This window comes from Octopus bimaculoides, chromosome 7 (genome assembly GCF_046866305.1).
Source record: "Octopus bimaculoides isolate indiv1 chromosome 7, ASM4686630v1, whole genome shotgun sequence".
NCBI classification, from domain to species: Eukaryota; Metazoa; Mollusca; class Cephalopoda; order Octopoda; family Octopodidae; genus Octopus; species Octopus bimaculoides.
The window spans coordinates 29,695,399-29,714,956 of record NC_142934.1 but is presented as its reverse complement, the minus strand read 5'-3'; the positions used below and the strand labels follow the sequence as shown (position 1 = coordinate 29,714,956).

At 34.4% G+C, this 19,558-nt stretch overlaps 1 protein-coding gene across 1 annotated transcript in view; it reads left to right on the top strand.

Annotated features, from left to right (window-relative positions):
- Positions 1-2,582: 2,582 nt before the first annotated feature.
- The window catches only part of LOC106873836 (uncharacterized), a 29,061-nt gene continuing 12,085 nt past the window's right edge, over positions 2,583-19,558 (top strand). Inside the window, exons 1-2 of the mRNA XM_089355086.1 lie at positions 2,583-3,154; positions 10,454-10,515. Of these exons, the coding sequence (XP_089211212.1) occupies positions 2,803-3,154; positions 10,454-10,515 (414 nt within the window). The 5' untranslated portion in view covers positions 2,583-2,802. The remainder of the gene's footprint in view (positions 3,155-10,453; positions 10,516-19,558) is intronic.

The window sequence follows — 19,558 nt, the reverse complement described above, 5'->3', positions numbered from 1 at the left end:
CAATCATGAGTGAACAGAAAATCACCTAAAATCTCTTCTTTGGTCTATTACTTTGATCTGAAGCTTTACTCATTTAGGTTTAGTAGACATCTGTCTGTGTGACACTGAAAGTTTACACCTTTATGGTACTCCTTAAAAGCATGTTGGAGCATCAGCAACATAGTGTAACAAAAAGCACAGGAGCTAAAACACAATCCTGTTTAGTTCCAGTAGGAACAGAAAATGCCTGCTCAACTGGTGCTTATTTTATCAACCCCCAAAAAATGAAAGGCGAAGTTGACCTCAGTGGAATTTGAACTCAGAATGTAAAGACAGGCAAAATGCCACTAAGCATTTTGCCTGCCATGCTAACGATTTTGCCAACTCACCACCTTAATCAACATTATCATTTAACGTTTGTTGTCCATGCTGGCATGAGTTAGTTTGACCAGGGCTGGTAAGCTGAGGGACTGCACCAAACTCCAGTCAGATTTGGCATGATTTCTATGGCTGGATGCCCTTCCTAACACCAACCACTCTGAGAGTGTAATGGGTGCTTTTGTATGCCAGTTGTGTGACACCAGTATCTGCCATGACTATGGTTTCACTTGGCTTGATATGTCTTCTGACCAAGCACAGCATATTGCCAGAGGTCTCAGTCATTTGTCATTGCCTCCGTGAGGCTCAGTGCTTGAAAAGTGCTTTTTATGTGCCACCATCACAGGTGCTAGTTACATGACACTGACATCAGGCACATTGCTTCCTTGAGTCTCAATGCTCAAAAAGTACTTTTTATGTGCCAGTTAGTGGAGGCGCAATGGCCCAGTGGTTAGGGTAGCAGACTCGCGGTTTCGATTCCCAGACCGGGTGTTGTGAGTGTTTATTGAGCGAAAACACCTAAAGCTCCATGGGGCTCAGGCAGGGGATGGTGTTGAACCCTGCTGTACTCTTTCACCACAACTTTCTCTCACTCTTTCTTCCTGTTTCTGTTGTGCCTGTAATTCAAAGGGTCAGCCTTGTCACACTGTGTCATGCTGAATATCCCCGAGAACTACGTTAAGGGTACACGTGTCTGTGGAGTGCTCAGCCACTTGCACGTTAATTTCATGAGCAGGCTGGTGATCGGATCAACTGGAACCCTCGACGTCGTAAGCGATGGAGTGCCACCCTCCTGTATGTGCCAGTTACATGGCACTGACAATGGCATCAAATATGATTTCACTTGACTTGATAAGTCTTCTCAAGCATAGCATATTGCCAAAAGTCTTGGTCACTAATCATTGCATCCATGAGGCTCAACATTCGAAGTTCATGCTTCACTACTTTGTTCCATGTCTTCCTGGATCTCCCTCTTCCACAGCTTCCCTCCACTGTTAGAGATCGGTACTTCTTCAAACAGTGGTCCACATTCATCTGCATCACATGACCATACCAACGCAGTTGTCTCTCTTGCACACATCTGATACCTCTTATGCTCAACTTTTCTCTCAAGATCCTTTGACTGTCGTACATGCACACTGACACAGCTCATCCAGAGAAACATACTAGCTTCATTTCTAAATGAAACTATTTCTGTGGCATTTTCCATAAATTTTTTTTCCAGTTGAATCACTTAGGTTTTTTTGTGTATATATGTTCATGTATTTTTTGTGTATGTTTTTATGTGCATGTATGTATATTTGTATGTAGGTCTATTTATTTAATTTTTGTCTTTGCTGAATCGCTTGTTTATCTGTGTGTATGGATGTATATTATGTTTTAGTGCAGATATGTATGTGTATACGTATGTATATTCTTGTATACACATACATATACAGTACTTACATACATACATAAACACATTGTACATACACAAAAAATACATAAACACATTCGATTCTGCTGAAAGAAAAAAAATCTAAATTCTATTTGACGGAAATTACCGAAGAAAGTTTCACTTTTAGTGTACGGTTATCGAAAGATAGCAGGTAGTAGTAGATCATCCAATGTCTTGTTTTAAGACAGTAAAGTGTGATATCAGAGTGGTTTGACTGTTATTTCTAGCAAATAGAATAATCATATACAAGCTGCTTCGTTGGACTCTTAAGCCAGTGATTACAACGTTGTTATTTCATCGAAATAACCTTGTTTTGGAGGCGGTTTAGGATGTAAGTGTATGAGACAGCAGTTTCGTCCTGTGCGTGAGCGCAGAAATTCAAAGTGGATCAGCCACTAATCAGAACTGAAGTATTTCCTGGTCCTTAAAAATGAACCCTACTCCTTGTGGTGGGACGGGAGTTAAAAGCAAAAATGTATAAAAATTTAAGTATTTTGGTGGGAAAAAAAATTCAGGATGACAATCACAATTGTAAGATATACAGGAATCCTAGAGAATAAAAACTCAATCAATTCTTTTCCCTTTTCTTTCCCCTGTGATATATGATACAGAGATAGCTCTCCCAACACCCTGTCACGCTTGAAGGAAACCCATTCGAACTCCGGTTACTTTTTAAATAAGTGTGAATAAGCAAGGTGTGTCATTCTGCATGCCGACCAGTTTCCTTTCAATGTATTGACGTTTTACGGTAAGACAATGCACGACTGTCGTTAAACTTAAATTAACTAAGGTAAACCGTTTTCCGGCAAAATGCGGTCACTCATTTGTCACCATTGTTAATTGGGGTGGGTACGTTTTGATACTACAACAAACCTAGGCTGTACGCATGTTCTCTTTATCAATCATTTGTTTTGTTCAGCATTGATTTTTAGTACTGGATTGTCAATGAATTTTACATCGACAATCGAAGCGTCGGCTAACGAGAAAAAAGTGCTTTCTAAAAGTATATGTTTATACCAAATCAGGGCAGCTGGAGTTCTGCTTCAAAATTTTTTTGCCGACACATTACCCATTGTAGATATATGTTTTGTAACATGAAAATTTGCCGCCTTCGAAGGCGAGCTGTAGGGTCGTTTTTTCTACTTCTTGTCCTGTGTGGTGTGGTGGTTGTTTATGCTGCTCTCTTAAGATCTAGTAAGTCTTCTGGTTCTGTGTTCCGACTCCAGAAAAAACATTTCCCCCATAAAGTAAAGAAGGGAAACAAAAACAATGCAAGTTTATTGGTGGCTCACTTGAAAGAGAAAAACAATATCCTACCCCACGAATTGCCTGTTTATGTTGTGGAAGATCACCATGAAGGTAAGAACAGTTTGCTTTTTTGCTTTCACAACAAATAATATATATATATATATATATATATATATATATATATATATATATATATATATATATATATATATATATATATATATATATATATATATATATATATATATACATATATATACAGACACACACACAGTGATTGTGTACCTTAAAAAGTGACGACTATTATTAATTATACTAAACGTTTATCAATAGGAAAAACAAGGTTTCATTTTGCTGTACTGTTTTTTTACACCCACCCACACGTACACTCTCTGTATCCGTATGTCTGTCTGTATATCTCTCTATCTCTATCTATCTATCTGTGTCCCTATCCATCTATCTTTTTTATTACGCGGTATATTTTCAAGAAGGAAGATTTACAAAAAGTCTTTAGATAAAATACGCTTAGTGTTCATTATCTATCTATCTTTGTACGTATGTTTACATGTTTTTATGTATGTGTGTGTATATATATAAGACTAATGTAACACGATGATACCAGGCTTTAATAGATCACAATATTTGTTTCTGCACCAGATATCAGTTTTAAGTTGCTGAATTTATATTTATATACCAGTATGCAATATTATTCTTTATAATTACGAGTGCTTTATCGGATGGAATGCGATCAAGCACTGCCGAACTTTTCTTTATTACCTCAGATATACGCTGTACATAACATTTCACCTATCAATTCATTAGATTCCGAGTGACATAAAGTTGTAGTGACACGAACAAATACAAAAGTAATATCACAATAATAGTTCCAACAACAATAACAACAGAATAAAAGCGAAAAAAAAAATTTTTTTTATTACGTAGAAAGCAAAAATTATTTATTACTTTCAGAGAACCTCCGGGTCATTTGAGGAAGTCAGTTTCTCGTGCATTTGTATACATACATACATACATACATACATACATATACACACGCATATTTATGTGCGTGTGTATTATGGGCAACAAAAGCAGTATTAGATTAAAACAGCCGTTTGTTTATCATACTTAATGCACATGCATCATTAAAGGTAAATTAACTGCAGTATTCAGCTGGAGATAATATCTCTTATGGATATACTGGCTTTAAAAACTCTTGTATATCAGTAGCAGCAGTGAAAATACTAAATGTGCATTTCTGCTTTGTTGGACATTGTCAGTTTCATGTACTCACTGCCAACTGCATGCTAAGACAAAAATCTATCACTACTGATATAGGTTAGCAGTGAGTATATGCTACTAACAAAGCCTAACAAGGCAGAAATTGAGCATCTGGGTCAGCAGGTTAGCTAAGGTGTTCGTGTAGGGTGAAAAGTTAATGGTGTGTATTGTAAAAAAAGTGATCATAGTGCACAACATACAATATGACCATTGAATAGCTTAGGTGAGAAGAGTTAATAAAGAGAGAGAAAAACGTCTCTAAACCATATTAATTAAATACAAGGCCCTAGACTGCAGTGAAAAAGAAACTAAATTGTGCAATATTTATAATTATCATCAAAACACTGACATGTATGTGCATGTATACACACACGCTCTTCTACATCTAATCTCAAATAACCTCAAAAATACACACATAAGCAAATAAAGACAAATGAGAACAGCTGTGTTTCATCTTCATCACAATTATTGTCCTTAATGTTTTAACGATTTTTGATACCAAACTTCTTTAAACCAACTGTAGTTCTGTGATACAAACTTCCTGTTTTAAACTAAATTAAAACTTTCCAGCAAAATTTCATGTCACTTATGTTCCTAACACCAGCTCAATAATGAAAAAGTTAATTTACTAAATGTTTCATTGGCACCCATGCCAACGTCGTCTCCTTCATTGGAAACGATACTCGGCTTGCGAAGACCTATTGGGGCAAACGAAAGCGAAACCGTCAATGGCACCTGTGCCCAGCATCGCCTTCTTGGCACTTGTGCCAGATAGCATGTGTAAAGACATTCGAGCGAGATCGTTGCCAGTGCCGCTGAACTGGCTCCTGTGCAGGTGGCACGTAAAATACACCATTTTGAGTGTGGCTGTTGCCAGTACCGCCTGACTGGCCTTCGTGCCAGTGTGGCACGTAAAAGCACCTACTACACTCTCTGAGTGGTTGGCGTTAGGAAGGGCATCCAGCTGTAGAAACTCTGCCAAATCAGATTGGAGACTGGTGTAGCCATCTGGTTTCACCAGTCCTCAGTCAAATCGTCCAACCCATGCTAGCATGGAAAGCAGACATTAAACGACGATGATGATGATGATGAAAGGCAGTGTATTTCAACAGAAATCTGGTAACAAAATTGTTAATAATGATGGAGAATTTGGACAAAAAAATATATTAAGTAGATATCGTTAGCTGATTAAACAGAAACTAGAAAAGATGTGAATGAGAACAAAAACTGAGGGCAACTAGGTTAATACAATATTAAGGTTAAGAATGTTTTAAACAGAGCTTAACAAAGCAGGGATTAAAACAATATCACCTGTGCTAGCTCACCATTTTGAGATTTAAATTAAAAGTCAATACCAAATATTTGGAGTGAACACTTTAAACCTCTTTGAGTTGCTTGCATCAACAGGAAGAAATGTCAGTGTGACCTTAAAGTCATTGAGAAGAGGAGCTCTATGGGCTGGGTTTGATGCCATTATTAACCTTTTTGTTGCCATATTTCTGTTTTAATCAATTTTGAAAATAATGAAGAATCTAATAAAATAAAATAACATTATCATTATTAAGCTGGTGTTAGGAACACCATTAAGAGAATATTTTGATGGAAAGTTTTAATCTAGATCATTTTAAAACAAAAAGTCAGATGGGTTGGTATCAAAAAGGCTTGCTGTCATTCAACAAAGCTCAAGTAAGCCATACTTTGAGATACTTTGAGCTATCTTATGTTGAGGTACAGTTCATATACACCAGATAATGCTGTTGTCATGCATTAAGGTACTACTTACATACATTACATAGTACCACTGCTGCCAGACATACTCTCACAAGTTGTAGCTGATAGAAAGCCATTTGACTGATTAGCAAAAGCTTTTATACTAACACACTAAGATCCTTGACTCTCAGTTGTGTTGTTTCCTTTCTCATTACTACTGCAATGTCTATCATCATCATTATTTAACGCCTGTTTTCTATGCTGGTATGTGTTGGCTTAACAGGAACTGGCAAGACCAAGGGCGCACAAGATTCCATAGTTTGTTTTGGCTTAATTTCTACGGCTGGATGCCCTTTCAAATGACATAGTTTACTCTTGGAAATGCCCAACTACATTTCCTTTTCATCTGGCTCCACCCATCTCTCCTCTTCCTGTCACCCTTACTGTCTCACCCCTTAGACACTGCATGGAATACTTTATTGTCCTTCCTTTCTGGAACAACAACCCATTGGAATTCTTTCCCTGCCAACATTATACTTATATTTTCAAACATGGCCTACTGATACTCATTAATCACATCACTCTCACCAGTCTAGGTGGGGTTGGAGACAGACTTAAAAGTCATGGGTACTGTCCCTCATTTTCCTGATTAAATCCTACTAAATCATATTTCCTCAGGTTAGGTTATGGAACTTTCCTGAGTTTATTCTTAAGCTTTACTGAAAATTAATAGGAGGAAAAATTCAATGTCTGATTAGGAAAAAAACCCCTATATTATTGAGAAGCTAAGTATAGAATTGAAGAGTTAAAAACTACTTAAGTACAAAGCAATTTAGAGGATTTTATTCATGAATCAATTCATTTTTAGCTGATAAAAAATAATTATGAAAAGTGTTGCCTCTGAGAAGGCTGTTTAGATTATTTGGCCTCCATAATTTATAATTTCTTTTTCTGCATGCTTTACTAATTTCTTGAATATATTTGCTTTTATTTTTTAGTCTGTGACTGTCTTGAATATATTTACCTTTATTTATGATTGTCATCTGCTCAAAATTAAATGAAAACTGTCTTTGCATGTTATATAAAAAATATAAAGCTATTGTAATGTGATTTCATTAGTGCTATACAGAACATTTAGCTGTAACATCTGGCAGTGGCTGTTGTAGAAGTATATTATTAATAAACCCTGCTTTTGACACACTGCTTTAAGTTTCATGTTTTTCAATTCATTGATAAACATTGTGGACTGTCATCCAAGCATGACATGTATATCAAGGTTATTTTATTATAATTGTCATCACCCCCTGTTTTTGTTTCTCCATGGTATATTTTTGAATATAGTACAGTCAATAATAATTTATCTGTTATTCCCAAAACTCCTTAAATTTGAAACTTTTTGTGTGTTTTGGTACCTTTCCATTCTCAGTTTGGTACCATCACAAAATAAACTTTGGTGGACCTGAACTGGGTCAGCAACAAATCTATATAAAACTGCCTTTATGATTTATGTATAATAAGTTATATTATGACATGTAAAGAGATACCATGTTCAGACTAGGGTCCCATACTTCATAGATGCAAACATACTGGATGGGTTGTTTTTTTTTTTGTATATTTGTTGAGTCTGGAGGAAAAGGCAGTGCTCATTGTCCTTGCAGGCCATCTGAGACCAGTGAGGGTTGTTAGGTGAGATTGATGCCATTAATGTTTCACTTAAACTGTTGCAATTCAACATCGACAGGAAAGACATTGAAAAGGAGATTCTAAAGGACTGATATTCTGTGGAGAAAGAATTGCACATAGTGATTAGTATGGGGCCAAAGTGAGGGTGGTGGATGTAACAAGGTTAATGAGAAGTGGAGAGACCAGTGGATCATGGCTACCTAAGTAGTGTATGTACAAGACCAGCTTTAATGAGCAGGGACCGTTATAGATGTATATTAGAAAAAAAAGGAGGTGTCCTAAATCTAATATGCTACTGGATTATCAAATTGTATTATCAGATATGCTACTGGATTATCAAATTGTATTTTTATAGTATTTTTCTCTTTTTGAAAAGTTTTTCTTTTGTTATTAGCTTTTCAATTCTCCTTATGTTGTCTACATCAATATTTAAATTGATTTGATTTACATTTGTCTAAGTCAAATTTGAAATGCAAAACTATTATATCAGCATATTTTGGCCATTCTGGCTCACATGAAATTTTTCTATACCTGTGGTTTTTGGAATATGATCTTCATGTTAGTTATGAATGGTTTTGCATTGAAAATTCTATTTTCTAAAGTGGTGTGATTAAGAAGAAGGGTAATTTGACTCTGAAATATGATTTGCACATCTTTAGGTTTACAACTAACTACAACACTTATAAACATTTATTTTAAACTGCCACATGTATCCCCTACTCCCACCTTTGTATTCCACTCATTATACCCACCACTGCATATCTCTGAACTCTATTTCTGTCCCTATATATTTCTCTCTCTCTCCCACCCAGCTGAACATCTCTTTATAACCTGATGTATCTACAGGTTTACTATACTACCACTCTCCATCCTCCCTATACTGTCACTTATTACCTCTTTAGATTATTCAAGAGATGTGTAATCATGCTGTATCTGCTAAAATATTCAATATTGAATCAGTAAGCAAACATATAGAATTGTATATTTATTGGAGTAGAGAGATAATTATTCAACAGTTGTACACTTCTTAAGATGATAAATGATTGTTAAGTGTGTTAAACTAATATTAACCCTTTTGATACCAATCTGCTTGTGACTACTCTTGGTTCTATGATACAAACATCCTGTTTTAAAGTGAATTACATTAAAATTTTCCATCAAAATGTCATGTAATGTTCCAAACACCAGCTGAATGACGACAAAGTTATTTCACTAAATTCTTTCATTTGTAAAATTAATGCTTGGAACATCTTAAAAGTTAGAGCAAGGTAAGTAGGGCAAAAAAAAGAAAAAGAAAGAGCAAAAAAATGGTGACTAATATTTTTTCATTGTCAAATATAATTTGTACATTATTTACATTTTGACGGATTTTGTCCTCATCTTGTTTTTTGTTAACACGTTTTGGCTGATGTACCCTCCAGCCTTCATCAGGTGTCTTGGGGAAATTTCAAACCTAGATTCTCATTTCTAAGGTATTTTTCGATGTTGTTGTTATTATTATTATTATTATTAAAGTCACTGCCTGGAATTGAACTCGGAATCTTGGGGTTAGTAGCCCACGCTCTTAACCACTATGCCATATGCCCGTGGCATTTGGCATAGTGGTTAAGAGCGCAAGCTACTAACTCTAAGATTCCGAGTTCGATTCCAGGCAGTGACCTGAATAATAATAATAATAATAATAATAATAGCAACAACAACAACAACAACATTGAAAAATACCTTAGGAATGAGAACCCAGGTTCAAAATTTCCCTAAGACACCTAATGAAGGCTGGAGGGTATATCAGCCAAAACGTGTTAACAATAAACAAGATGAGGACAAAATCTGTCAAAATGTAAATAATGTACATAATTCCTCATCTCTTAAATATAGAACTGTATAGTCATTTGAATCTTGAATATTTAGAAAGTAACATTACATCCACAGAAAAGAGTGTGAAAATTAATCTCATGAAAATATGGTGCTGTGCTTGATGCCTTAAGTGTCATTCAGACATCATTGTTATCAGATGTCACTGTCAAATCAGTGCTATTGGACATTCACTAAGCACTTGGATGCAAGGCCTGATGGTGTTTCTATCTACATGTTACAGGCCTTTTTCAATATATCTTGAAAAAAAAAGACACTGCCAAACAAAGCCTATGTTGTACACCTCTTGCAATCCTTTATGTTATTAGAGAGTGATGCTGGACAGTCTGAGATTTTTAAAAAATAATTGAAACAAAGGCAGTCTATTTCAAAGAAATCTGGTAACAAAATGGCTAAAGTGATTTAAATTAGAACCTTCCATCAGAATTTCATGTTAATTTATGTTCTGAATACCAGATTAATAATGAGAAAGTTATTTTACAAAATTTTTTATTGTTTTCAAAATGAATTGAAACAAAGGCTGTGTAATTTCAACAGAAATAGGGTAACAAAATAGTTAAAAACAATTTGGGGCTTCAGGACCTTCTACATAACAGCTTTGTCTACTGTTAGATCAAGAATGTTTATAATTATATACCGTTCCAGCCACTTTATTCAACTATAAAGTAGGAGTACAGCCAGTTGCAATAGACAGACATGAAAGTTAAGGATTGTAGGAAAATAAATGGATAGATTAAAGAAACCTAGTGTTAGACATTTTATTGAATTGTGATATGTTTCAAATGAAAAATTCTTATATTAGATAAAAATAAAATTTCTTTGTTCCATAAGATTTACTCGTTTTTGTTTTTTGGTTTTTTTTTTCAGTGTTATCACATTGGATTGATGCAGGCAGCAATGGGATAATTCGAAAAACTGGGAACACATTGGTATGTCTTTGTTAATCTTGTATGTTAATCTTTGTTCTATAGTGTTACAAAATAGAGTGGCAAGTTGATACCAGAATAAATGTCTAACTTTTTAGTATTCAGTTTTGGTCATTTGTTACTCTGCATTCTGAGTTCCATTCATTATTGAGATCATGTCATTTATTGAAATAAATTGAATAAATAAATAAAGAAATTAAAATAAATACCTGTAATATATAATGAGTCAACCCAGTGTATTACTCTATATAAATTGGTCTTATGTCTAGTCAATAGAAATATATATATATTAGTACCATAAAAATCTTTAAATTTATTGTTAAAATATTATCCAGACTAAGTTGTCACTGTTTTAATGAGATCTCTCTTTCTTATATTTAGCTGTGGAATTCTTTTCTACTCAAGGCACAAGGCCCGAAATTTCTTTGGGGGTGGGGGCAGTTGATTAGATTGACCCCAGTACGTTACTGGTTCTTAATTTATTGACCCTGAAAGGATAAAAGGCAAAATGTGTTTGTGTTGTACTTTATTGATCATTTACAATGTTGAAAAAAGTTTTCTGCTCATTATTTCTGAGGTCATTGATTATTTTAAAAATATATATGTAGATATATAGTTACACACACAAACACACACGTACACATGGGCATACATACGTGTTTATGCACGCACACACACTCTTACATATCTAGAGCTACAAGTCTCTCTTTCTTTTCTTTTGTAACCTGATGATGTTTTAAGTACATGGAAAAATTTATACACCTAGAAACCTGCTTTTTCAGGAAAAAAAAAAAAAGAATTTTAATAACCTGTGGTGAAAAAGTTATTAAAAACTAGTTCTGTATAGGTTTACAGATTAATTTATAATTTAATTGGTTTGATTTATTTAAAATTTTTCGTTGAACAGCTGTTACTGCCAAAATAATAGTAATGATTAAATAAGAAAGGGAAAAAGATATCATGCAGCTTCTCAATATTATATTATTTTAAAGTTTAGTATAACATTTGCTGTAGTATTTGCTTTTTTTGCCCGTAAATGCTGCTGTTGCTGCTGCTAAAATCTTTGACATTATAGAGTGAGGTTAGTACATGAAAGGTATCTGTGTAAAAATGTCCTTTTAACCAAGTTGACTCTGTAGTGAAGAAGCTTGCTTCACAACCATGTAGTCTCAGGTTCAGTCCCTCTGCATGACACCTTAGGTAAGTGTCTTCTGCTTGGTCTTCAAGCAACAAGAGACCATTCTTAAAGCATGAAAGCCATTTGTAAACTTGTGCTTTACACATGGCAGTATCCTTGTAAGCTGTTTGAATCACAACAACTGTTTCAGCCACTGTTTTCCCTGGCAGAAAACAGAATTTCATGGAAGCATGCTGCTCCTTCATTTCAGCCATCACAAAATTGATGAACAGGATGTATGTATGTGAAAAGGTTGAGTTCTATTTCATCCTTTACTTTGGAGGGTTCCAAAGGGTGATTTTTAACAAAGATTCTTCATATTTTGTTGGTAGCTTACTGGCATAAGATTTTTACAAATATGAAATTATTACATGTATATGGTGTGTTATGAGAATTTATGGAAAGGTATCCAACTCAACAAATTCTTACAGATGAAAAAGAGAAGATGTTAAAATTTGAAAAGAATTTTAATACATGCATACGATTGTTTCAAACAGTGATATTAAACATGTAAATAACGTGGTAGAATAATTAAAATTAATTTAATTAAATTAATTACAAATTACTGTTCTCCTCAGTGCAAGACGAATACATAAAAAATTATTATTATTATTACAGAAGACTAGATGGAGGAAATATCAAATAACATATTTGGATATACATATTTTATCCTTATGAAGAATTAAGAGCATACTAAAAGAATGTTGTTGAGTCTAGTTGTGTATAAACTAAAACTGATGCGGCTAACGGTTATTTGAAAATATAAGTGAAAGATGTTTAAGAAACATTCCCTCTATATAAAAATGAGTGAGTAATTAATTTACACTCCAAATAAGTCATTTATGATAGGGAGTTAAATAGAAGTGTCCAATGGGAAAGCATAGTTATGTTTGAATTAGGATATGACTTGACAGTTATAGCTAATATATAAGTAAAATTAGGTATGGTGTATATTTAAAGAAATTACTTTAAAAAAAAAGAAATTTCTTGTGCAAGAATAAATAAAAACTAGTGAATGAAGTTTTTATTAGGCTATTATATTATGGTGGAGGTGCAATGGCCCAGTGGGTAGGGCAGCGGACTCGCAGTCATAGGATCGCGGTTTCAATTCCCAGACTGGGCGTTGTGAGTGTTTATTGAGCGAAAACACCTAAAGCTCCATGAGGCTCCGGCAGGGGATGGTGTTGAACCCTGCTGTACTCTTTCACCACAACTTTCTCTCACTCTTACTTCCTGTTTCTGTTGTGGCTGTAATTCAAAGGGTCAACCTTGTCACACTGTGTCACGCTGAATATTCCCGAGAACTACGTTAAGGGTACACGTGTCTGTGGAGTGCTCAGCCACTTGCACGTTAATTTCATGAGCAGGCTGTTCTGTCGATCGGATCAACTGGAACCCTCATCGTCGTAAGTCAGTCAGTCATATTAATATGATTTCTGTGGTTATGTAAATTATTTGAAGGATTAGATGAGATGGGATAAATTTCATTTTTTATGTGTATTAGTTTAGTGTCCCTATTACTATCTATAATTAATTGTTTTCTGTGTTTATTTTCAGCATTCAAGGGTTTTTGTTATATTATTATTAGTGTAGTTAGTAATTTGTGAATTGCTGAAATTAGTATTATTTTTTCTTTTAGTGAGGTTATGGTTGTGGTGCTCATATTGTTTATGTTTATTATTATGTTTTTTGTTGTTGTATGATTTATGTCTATTACTAATGTTTTGCTGATGATTATTATTGAGAGTTTTTGATTGTTTGTCGGGGTTTACTAATTCACCAGATGATTTAGGTTCATTAATATGGTCTGTGTTGTTCATGTCTAGATAACTATTGGTATTACTAGTATTGGTGCTGTTGTTTTTATTGCACTTAATTTGATATTTATATCCTGCCTTCTTAAGTGCTAGATTATTGTAGTCTTTATGTTTGTTAAAAATTTCTTCATTAGATGATAGATTAATTCTACTTTTTATGTTAGTGGTTAGATTTTTTATAATATTATAAGGATGGTTACTTTGGGCATGTATGTATGTGATATTGTTGTTAAGTTTATGATAAGATTGATATGAGGAGGTATTAAGGTTAAAGTTAACGTCTAGGAAGTTCACAGAGTTGTTAACTTTTTCAATAGAGATGGATGGTCCTTGGTTTTTGAAGAAATTGTGTAGCCTTCTTTTTGTATAGTTCAAGGTTCCTGTTGGAGGTATTTTAAAGAATAGTGTGTTGTTGCGGTAAAGACCACCTTCCAATTCAGGGAATTCTTTTTTAAGTAAGTGTAGAAGGTAAATTCTGACTAAATTGGCTACTTCAGTGGAGTCTTGTGCACCCATGGATACATCGAAACAATCTGGAGTATCCTTCCTTGTCCAATATTTACCTTGATGAGAGATTACAGTTTTTCTAGCTTCAAGTATGATTTTAATTTCATTCATTGATAATTTAGTCCTATTTGTGTGCGTGTATACGTGTATGCGTGGGGTTGTGAGTGTTAGGTATGTGTGAATTCATATGTGTGCATGCGTGTGTGTGTGTATGTGTCTATGTGTATGGGTGTGCGTGCATGTATGTATATGTGTGTATGTGAGTTTGTGTATGCATGTGTGTGGGGGTTCTGTGTAGGGTTTCTGTAGACGTATATGTGCGTACCTGTGAGTATGTGCATGCATGCGTTTATACCTCTGAATGTGTGTGTGTGTTTTTGCCCATGTGTGTGTAATTGTGTGCGTGTCTGTATGTGCATTGTGTGTGTTGGAGGTATATGTGCGTACATGTACTAGTGTGTGTATCTATGTGTGTATATATGTGTCTGCGTGTGTGTATGTGCGTGTTTGTGTGTGAGTACATGTGCGTATGTGCGTGCGTGTGTGAACGTGGAAATGTGTGTTGGGTGATGTGTGCATTTTGTTGCGTGTATACACGTGTGCTTCAGTATGTATGTATATGTGGTTGTGTGTGCGTGTGCATGTTTATTCATCAATATATATAAAAGAGAAGATGTGTGTGTACGTGAATGTAGTTTATGCACGTCCACAAATTAGCACGCATGTTGCTCCAATTTTAGGAGGACATTGTTCATGACCCTACCTGCGTTTTCGTCAACTTTTTCTCTCAGAGGCACCCGCGTATAGCTGTAAAAATCGATAAACTTTTACCAATTTTGAAGTATGTTGACATGGCGAAGTCAAATCTGTGTGTACGCGCGTGAAGGAGAAAGAGAGACAGAGAGAGAGAGAAAAAAAGAAAGAAATAGTGTGTTTGTGACAAGGGTGGGGGGGGAGATACAGAGTGTTTGGTAGCATCTAGCAAAAAGAAAAAAAATGGAAAAGGCAGACAGAAATCAAAGCAAATTTTTCTAAGCAAGACAGAGTTTACTTTGCTAGCGTCTAACAAACAAAAAAAAAAAAGGAAGAACGAAAAAGTGGAAAAGGGAGGCAGAAAGCGTATTAGGAATGAAAATGTAGGTAAGGAAGGCAGAGTAAGTGTAAAATGTAAAATGCATTTCTTTTTCTTAAACATGAGATATAGTTTAAAATATACGATGTTTTTGAAAGACACTATATTCTATAATGAGATTATATATACTTTCTCACACAACAATTCAAATATATTTATTTTAAATCATTTATTTGTTTTAAATTGTTCATCTTTCTCCCACCTCTCACTCTCACACACACGCACATATACTACTTTGGGAGCGAAAGAGTTTTGTTTATATTTCACTACTATGAAACAAAAATGTAACAATTTGTCCCCCCCCCCCCCCAACCCGTTTTTCGGACCACAAAAAGGGTTTGGTAATTTTTCAGATTAACACCAGCATGATTCCACTAGGGTGTTACGGTTAAGGTTAGGATTAGGGTTGGTGTTAGGGTTACGGTTTTAGGGTCAGGGTTAGGGTTACGGTTTAGGGTTAGGGTTAGAGTTAACCTAGAAGGGACAGGCCCCTTATTTTTTGGTTAAGGCTGTTGGTAAGTTTTCCTAAGTTACTCCAATTCACATCCCCAATGCAAACCTTCAGATCAACCTTTTGCTATTCAGATCTCTAATGCAACTTAAAAAAAAAAAACAGTCAATGAGTGGAAATAACCAATAAACTGATTCCTTATGGGATTTCCCAATCAAATTGCCAGCAAACCATTTTCAGCCAAACCAATTTCAACGGATTTCACTCAAATCTGATGTCCATGTTACTTATTTTGGTTTGAAATAAAGCACTTGATCACTTAATAATCCTAGCTTAATCCCGAGCAGCACCGGGCTATACTGCTAGTATATATATATATATTCATATATATATATGTATATATATTCATATATACGTATATATATACATATGTATATATATATACATATATATATATATACATATATATATATATACATATATATATATATTCATATATATATATATATATATATATATATACATATATATATATATACATATATATATATATATATTCATATATATATATATATTCATATATATATATATTCATATATATATATATATTCATATATATATATATATTCATATATATATATATATATATATATATATATATATATATTCACACACACACACACACATATATATATATATATATATATATATATATTCACACACACACACACACACACATATATATATATATATATATATATATATATATATATATATATATATATGGGAGAATATACAAATAATAACAACAGACGAGGACAGGTGGTGTAAATAACAAAAGTATATATTAGTATGACGCTCGGGAATACGGAAAGTCTTTGACATTTCGAGCTACGCTCTTCAACAGAAAGAATACGGAGACAAGGAGAAAAACACGGAGAAAAAAAATTGAATAGTGTTCAGTCAACGGTCAATCATAATAATGGTTTTTTTCTCAAAAGTTTTTTAGACGTCTTGGTATATTGAAGCGATTTCCAATCAGAAGATGGGTCCAGTGTAATCCGTGGGTAGGAGAGGTGCAGCCGGAGGGTATAAAGTTCAGAATCAAACAGTCCAGATCCAGAAGGAAAGAAGGTAGAATCCAAAAGTTGGTAGTGTGTGATGAGAGGAGACAGGATTAGCTGGTGCGACCACGTGAGCGTGTATTATATGTGGGAGAATATACAAATAATAACAACAGACGAGGACAGGTGGTGTAAATAACAAAGTATATATTAGTATGACGCTCGGGAATACGGAAAGTCTTTGACATTTCGAGCTACGCTCTTCAACAGAAAGAATACGGAGACAAGGAGAAAAACACGGAGAAAAAAAATTGAATAGTGTTCAGTCAACGGTCAAATATATATATATGTATGTATGCATAAAGAGAGAAAAGGATAAAGAGAACAATGGCAAAGTTAGAAATATATTTTATGGATAAAGTCTTACAGCTGTTTCAGGGAAAATCCAGTGTATCCCTTCATCGGAGACGGTAATAGTAGAGGAATGGGTTATTACATCTATAAGAGGAGAGTTGCAGTAAGAAGTGAGAGCGATGTGCTGGAAAAAGAACAAAGAAGAAACAGTACTTGGAGTGTAGCTTCATTCCAGTAGTAAACATCCATGTAAAAAATCCTTTTGGGTATTTTCTGGAGATAATTGTAGTAGCAAAGGTAGATATATATCATATCATGTCCGGAGTACTCTGTGCATTGTTTACTCAAAGGATAGCCCAAATCAAGTGAGAGATGTGTGTAGGTTAAGAGGTCAAGCCTTAAGACAGGAAGGAAAGGGGGAAGAAGCAATTTAAGTGAGGAATAGTAGTAAGCAGTTGTATGGTCAGTTATTCTGACAGGACTAGAAGTAGAGGGAGCAAAAGGAAGAATGTGGGGGTGGAGGCAAGGTATAGTAAGGAAGAAGGAATGTGAGGAGGTAATGTGGAGAGGTATTTATATTGAGTATAGCGTCAGGCTATGAATCTGTATGCTGTGAGGATGTAGGTGGCATTCTATAAACAGTATTAAAGGAAATAAGAGAATAGAATTAGTAGTGAAATGTTCTAAAAATAAAGTTAAACCTATTTTCAAGATGGTAGAAGGGGGACCAGATGTTACCCAGAGTTGAGTGGGGTTATCAATAGGGAGCCTGCAAGTGGTGGTTGTGTTGGTGGTAAAGGAAAGTATAAAGGAAGTAAATTAAGAAGAAAGATTTAGTAGTGATAAGATCTAAAAAAGAAAAAAAAGAAATAAATCAGGTAGAAGGGGGACCAGTATGCTAAGTCGAATAGGTTACCTATAGGGAGTTGTGTGATTATGTTGTGTGGTCATTTGTGCATTTGTGTCTGTGGTAGAATTTGAATGTATGGAAAAAAACGGTGATTGCAGGTGCTAAGTGCTTCGTTATATCGATTAAGTAGAGCGGGAGAATTGTATTTTAAAATATGGAACGCCTCCTTTAAGCAAAGCTTGCAATTAGAGTGCTGGCCCTGGTATGGAATTCCAGAGTCCAGGATGGACGATTTTAAAGTATACTGGGTATTTGTGTTTTTTGAGGTGGTGAATGTGGTTGGCTAGTGTTGTAAATTTACTGTGTTTGTCATATCTAAAAGAGTGCAAATGGGCTGCATAGCGTTGCTTGAAGTTTTTAGTTGAACCTATGTATGCAACTGTAGAGTTATGTAGCAGATTGGTTACAGTGCATTTATATATTACGTTATATCTTACGCAATGCGTTTGTAGCTGGCAGATTGTCCCGGAGCGACAGTTACAAGTAGATGAGACTTGGGGGTTGTGTTCTGTGGTAGATAAGGCATCATTTGTTGGAGGATATGTTATGTGAGGATGTAGAAGAATCTAGATCAATGGAATTATTGTTATAGTTATTATTCCCTCTATTGTTATTATTATAGGATATGGTAGTATTATTATCGGGTATATTAGTGGGCTGGGATCTACTGTGGTCGTGTTCAAGTGTACGAGTGTCAGTGTTAGATGCACGTATATGAATGTCTATGTTGGGTATATGCATGCGTTGAGTGCTAGCATTAGCATAGTTATAGTTGTGTGAGTTTTGATAATAGAGTGAAAGTTTATGTTTATTAGAAGTTGCTATAATAGATTCGAAGTTAGGAGTGGTTAAATAATACAATTTGAAAGTGGATCTGTTAAATATAGAATGGTATTTATGTTGTCAGGGGAAGTTAGAGTCAAGTATTTTGAAGAAAGATTTAGCTAAGTTCCTAGTGTTAAGTGAGAATGGTGGGGTGTACCATAGTATAGAATGGCCACCGCTTTTTTGGGGGGTTCTCTGTACGTTGTAATCTAAGTATTTAGGTGGAGAATAGTTGTCCACATTTTTGGTGTTGCTAATTGCTTTATATATCTTAGATTTAGCCCTAGTGTTATAAGTTTTTCTGGTTTAAATAAATTATAAATTTCAGTATGATCGGGTATTATAAAATAATATTAGGTTTAAAGGACAGGTTATATTAACTGTATGATTTATTATTACTAATAATCTAATTGTGTATTTGTATTTATTTACTAAAGTTTCTAGAGATAATATAATATAGATTTCCATTAGTTTAGAATTTATTACCAGTGTTCAATAATTTGTATTACTTGATTGTTTATAATTAATAATATTATTAGGGTTTTCTCCCTTAGACGCACTATTATTCAGGAGGAATTTTGAATATGGATCAGCCTTAGAGATTATAAATCTTTTTTGGTGTTTACTTTTTACCCTGAGGATGTGTAAGGTAATTTACTTATTTAACTTGAATTAAGAGTTGAATTTGACCTTATTCAGAAATGTATACATAGGTAATAAACTTTACTATATATGGATTTAGCGTCAAAGCTCTTATTTAAATTTTTTGATATATATATATAAGGAAATAAGTATATGTATATATATAT